The sequence below is a fragment of the Austrofundulus limnaeus genome, unplaced genomic scaffold (genome assembly GCF_001266775.1).
Source record: "Austrofundulus limnaeus strain Quisiro unplaced genomic scaffold, Austrofundulus_limnaeus-1.0 Scaffold47, whole genome shotgun sequence".
NCBI classification, from domain to species: Eukaryota; Metazoa; Chordata; class Actinopteri; order Cyprinodontiformes; family Rivulidae; genus Austrofundulus; species Austrofundulus limnaeus.
Window position 1 is genome coordinate 2,182,906 of NW_013952449.1, and position 4,119 is coordinate 2,187,024.

The window sequence follows — 4,119 nt, forward strand, 5'->3', positions numbered from 1 at the left end:
GGATGGATGGATGGATGGATGGATGGATGGATGGATGGATGGATGGATGGACAAATACCGTTCCAGGCTGACCAATGAGCACCTCCACACATGCATGAGAATGGCTCTGACTCCATTCAAGCCCAGGTTTAAAATTCTGGCAGGACGAGCAAGAGCTCACTTCTCTCACTGAGCACAAAATAAATAAGGGACTGCATAAAAATGTTCTGTTWTTAAATGTGTTCAGATTTAAATTCTTAAAATATTTTCAGACAGTTCAGTCCAGGTGTTAAACACAAAAATGTAAATCAACCTTTTCCTCCATTTTTTGTATGACTGGTTAGTCACTTGTGAACATTTACAGTTGTCCTTTTGCCCAAGTTCTTATTTTGACATGTTATCCTACATTTGCTCAGTAAATGAGAACATCAGAAATCAGACGTAAATGTTCAACTTTGTGTTTCGTGACAATAAATATTGTAAGTTTTTGAATAAGAGTGAATTCATTTCAATGTATGCAGATGGTGATACAACAATAGCTACACACAAACGCACACACATATATCAGTTTGACATTTTGATCTTCCGGACCTTGGTCTCATAAAATGTTCTCTGACTGGACCTCGTTAAATTTTAATTGAATACCCCTGGTCTAGGTGTTTTATCACTGTGGTCACAGCACATCAGAGTCGTGGGTACAACGCAGGGTTCAATAAGGTTTTTTTATTTTACCGGCCCTGCCCTGTTTATTGAAGATGTTTTTGATAAAACAATTGACTGACTGTTAGTGACTCAGTCTGCAATGTTTGCATCTGCTAAATCAGATGTCATATGTACCTCTGTAACCATGTTAATAGTTTTAGCTCAGGTCATGTTAATAGTTTTTTGTAGTACAAATACAATACATGTTTTTCTTATATTTTATCAAATTTTGAGCATTTTTGTTTCGGGCAGGTAACCTTTCATGTTGGGCAGGTGACATTTTTCGTCACCTACCTGACATGAAAGGTTACCTGCCCGAATATGAGTTTTACCTGCCCCGGGCAGTTGGGCAGTATTTGTGGAACCCTGGTAGAACGTGTGGTGGCAGAATATTCATGGCCTGATGGGGGGCCACGCTCAGCAGCTAGGATTAGAAACTAGCCCCGCTGGCCTCATGTTAGGACTATAACCCTGTCACAAGCGCACTGCTGGGAGAGCTCCAGGGAAGGTTGATGCTCTCACTACAGCCAATAGGATCACACCACTGCAGTGACCAAACCACAGCTTCCATGCACCAGTAAAAACAGCTGGTTGGTTCTGTCTGGTTGGACTCATAACAGGTTCAAGTCATTTCCTGAAGTCCTGTATGACGTCGTCTCCCTGGAGACGGTGTTGCTGGGAAACAATCAGGTGTGCGGAGTGGATCCTGGACACCTGAGAAAACTGGTCCACCTGTCAACTCTGGATCTGTCGAACAATGACCTGCTGAACATCCCTCCAGAACTGGGCCTGTGTACCAACCTCAGGTAAAACAGCTGTCAGTCTCATGCAGCGAGTCCACAAACAGTCAAATCTGAGAAATGTTCTTTGTATTTGTTATTTCACACTTTGTTAATGTGTGTGTGTGTGTGTGTGTGTGTGTGTGTGTGTGTGTGTGTGTGTGTGTGTGTTGAACCTCAGGTGCCTGAGTCTAGAGGGGAATCCTTTCCGCACACCCAGAGCAGCCATAGTGGCCAAAGGAACTGATGCAGTGTTGGAGTACCTGCGCAGCCGCATACCTGCGTGACCTCTGACCTCACCTGACACCTGTCTGTGGCTTCTCACTGCCTCGTCTTTAATCTGATCCAGTCTAAGGTTTACAGGACTGACACACTATCTGCGTTTGGAACGAAGTTTACTTTCTGTCCTCACCTGGACTGTAGAGGATAAAATGATTTGGTTAATCTTTTTCTCCATGAAAAACACATTTCTCCTAATAAAGTTGTTTTTATTTCTAACAGTGAGGAACATTTTGTTGTTTTATTTACATCTGCAGAGTTAGAAAAGCTGTGAGTGAAGAACTGGTTCCAGTCAGAGGTTCATCTGACAACAAAGGTTTTATTTATTTATTTTTTTCAGAACTTGATTTTTTAAATTTAATTTAATCAGAAAAATAAATATACTCAGGAACATTTTTATTTTATTGTTTTACATTTCTGATTTCAAGGTTCTGTTGGACAAAAGTCTGGTCCCATTGAGCCTTCTGGGTTCTGGTCTTGATGGGTTCAGGTCTGGTCCCACTGAACTATGTGAGTTTAGTTCCTCTTGGGTTTAAGTCTCATGAGCTCAAATTCTGCTGGATTCTGGTCTTGCTGTGTTTGTGTCCTATTGGGCTCGGATTCTTCTGGATTTTGATCCTGGTTCTGGCCCCACTGGATTTCTGTCATGGTAGGCAGTTTCTGCTGGGCTCGGTTCCAGTCCCACAGACTCCTGAGCTCTGGTCCTGTTGAGTACAGGTTCTGCAGGTCTCAGGGTCTGATCGGCTCAGGTTCGGTCCATGACTGCAGCCTTTCAGCAGAGAACGCGCATCCAAATCTCCGCGCGCGCCTGAAGGTCACGAGCGGCTTTTGGCGCTGCGGTTCAATACCGCGCATGCGCAGTGCCAGGGGACCGAAATATGGCGAGAATGTCTGGCAGCGGGTCCTCAAATCCGGACCGGGAGAGTCCGGAGAGGGGCGGAGATGAGGGGGATGAGGAGGAGGATGAAGATGAGATCCTGGAGGTCCAGGTCCCCGTGGTTGATGAGTCCAGAGGCCCAGCAGCTGTCCTGACGCAGAACATGGACCAAGGACTTGGGGGCTCACTCAGCAGCACGGGTCTCTCTGGGTTCGGGTCCAGTGAAGACCTTCAGCGGTCAGAACCGAACAGGCTGAGTGAGAACACCCGGCTGGCCACCCGGTACGCGGTCCGGATCTTCAGAGAGTACCTGAGTGAGAAAGCCCAGAGTCCGGACTTTGAGAGTCTGGATAAGGACTCTCTGTGCGCGCTCCTGCGCTCCTTCTACGCGGAGGCGCGCTCCAAGAGCGGACAGGTCTACAGCAAGTCCTCCCTGATCAGCATCAGGAGCTCCCTGAACCGGTACCTCAACGACCCGCCCCACTGCCGGACTCTGGACCTGACCAAGGACCCGGAGCTGCGCAGCGCCAACCTGACCCTGGCCGCCGTGATCCAGAAGCTGGAGGAGCACGGAGCCGGTCCGGTGGTCCAGAAACAAGCCATCACCCGTTCGGACCTGCGGAGACTCTACGACTCCTCAGTGTTCGGAACCGAGACCCCGTTCGGACTGCTGAACAAGGTCTGGTTCGAGACCTGCATGTACTTCTGCACCCGGGGCCGAGAGAACCAGCGGGAACTGGAGGAGGACTCCTTCGGTCTGGCCGTGGACCCACAAGGACGGAGGTTCATTTATCTCAAGGCTCTCGGACCGGACCACCAGTCCCGCTCTTCCACTTGGACCAGGAGGCGCTCCGAACCAGACCGGGACCTGCCGCGGATGTACGAGACCGGCACAGAGCAGTGTCCGTACGCCAGCTTCGTCCGGTACCGGTCCAAACGGAACCCGCTGTGCAGGGCCTTCTTCCAGCGGCCCCGGGACCACTGCTGCCCCAGTGACGTCACGTGGTTCGAGAACAAAGCCATCGGGAAGAACCTGCTGGGCACCAGGATGCAGGTGTTGTCGCGCGCCGCCAAACTCTCCCAGACCTACACCAACCACTGCATCGGAGCCGTCTCCATAGCAACGCTCCACAGCATCGTGGCCGCCGGCCCGGGCCACGAGCCGCACCGGGTCACCGACGGTTCCGGTCTCCTGCTGACAGTGACCAGGGTCAGAACGGACAGGGGGTCCGGAACCCCTCCCGCCAAGAAGCTGCGCCTGCGTCCCGGGAAAGTCCTGAAGCCGGAGGTCCGGACCCGGGTCCTGGAGACCTCTCAGGTACCAGAACCAGTGCTGTTTTCTATCAGCTGTTTGTTTCTGACTTTATTTATGTTTCTGACAAATTCTTATTATAACTAACTTCATTCAGCCATAACATTATGACCACTGACAGCTGATAACACTGTGTGTGTGCTCAGTCATTGTGACTTGTAGTTGTGTGTGTGTGTGTGTGTGTGTGTGTG

General features: G+C 49.7%; 2 protein-coding genes across 3 annotated transcripts in view; both read left to right on the forward strand.

Annotated features, from left to right (window-relative positions):
- lrrc40 (leucine rich repeat containing 40) overlaps window positions 1-1,958 on the forward strand; it is a 14,442-nt gene extending 12,484 nt beyond the window's left edge. For both annotated transcript variants that reach the window (XM_014008075.1, XM_014008074.1), the window contains 2 exons: window positions 1,302-1,487; window positions 1,642-1,958. In XM_014008075.1, the coding sequence (XP_013863529.1) occupies window positions 1,302-1,487; window positions 1,642-1,747 (292 nt within the window). In that variant the 3' untranslated portion in view covers window positions 1,748-1,958. The remainder of the gene's footprint in view (window positions 1-1,301; window positions 1,488-1,641) is intronic.
- Window positions 1,959-2,021: 63 nt separating this feature from the next.
- Window positions 2,022-4,119, forward strand: part of LOC106517311 (uncharacterized) — an 8,237-nt gene continuing 6,139 nt past the window's right edge. Inside the window, exons 1-2 of the mRNA XM_014008073.1 lie at window positions 2,022-2,055; window positions 2,168-3,934. Of these exons, the coding sequence (XP_013863527.1) occupies window positions 2,618-3,934 (1,317 nt within the window). The 5' untranslated portion in view covers window positions 2,022-2,055; window positions 2,168-2,617. The remainder of the gene's footprint in view (window positions 2,056-2,167; window positions 3,935-4,119) is intronic.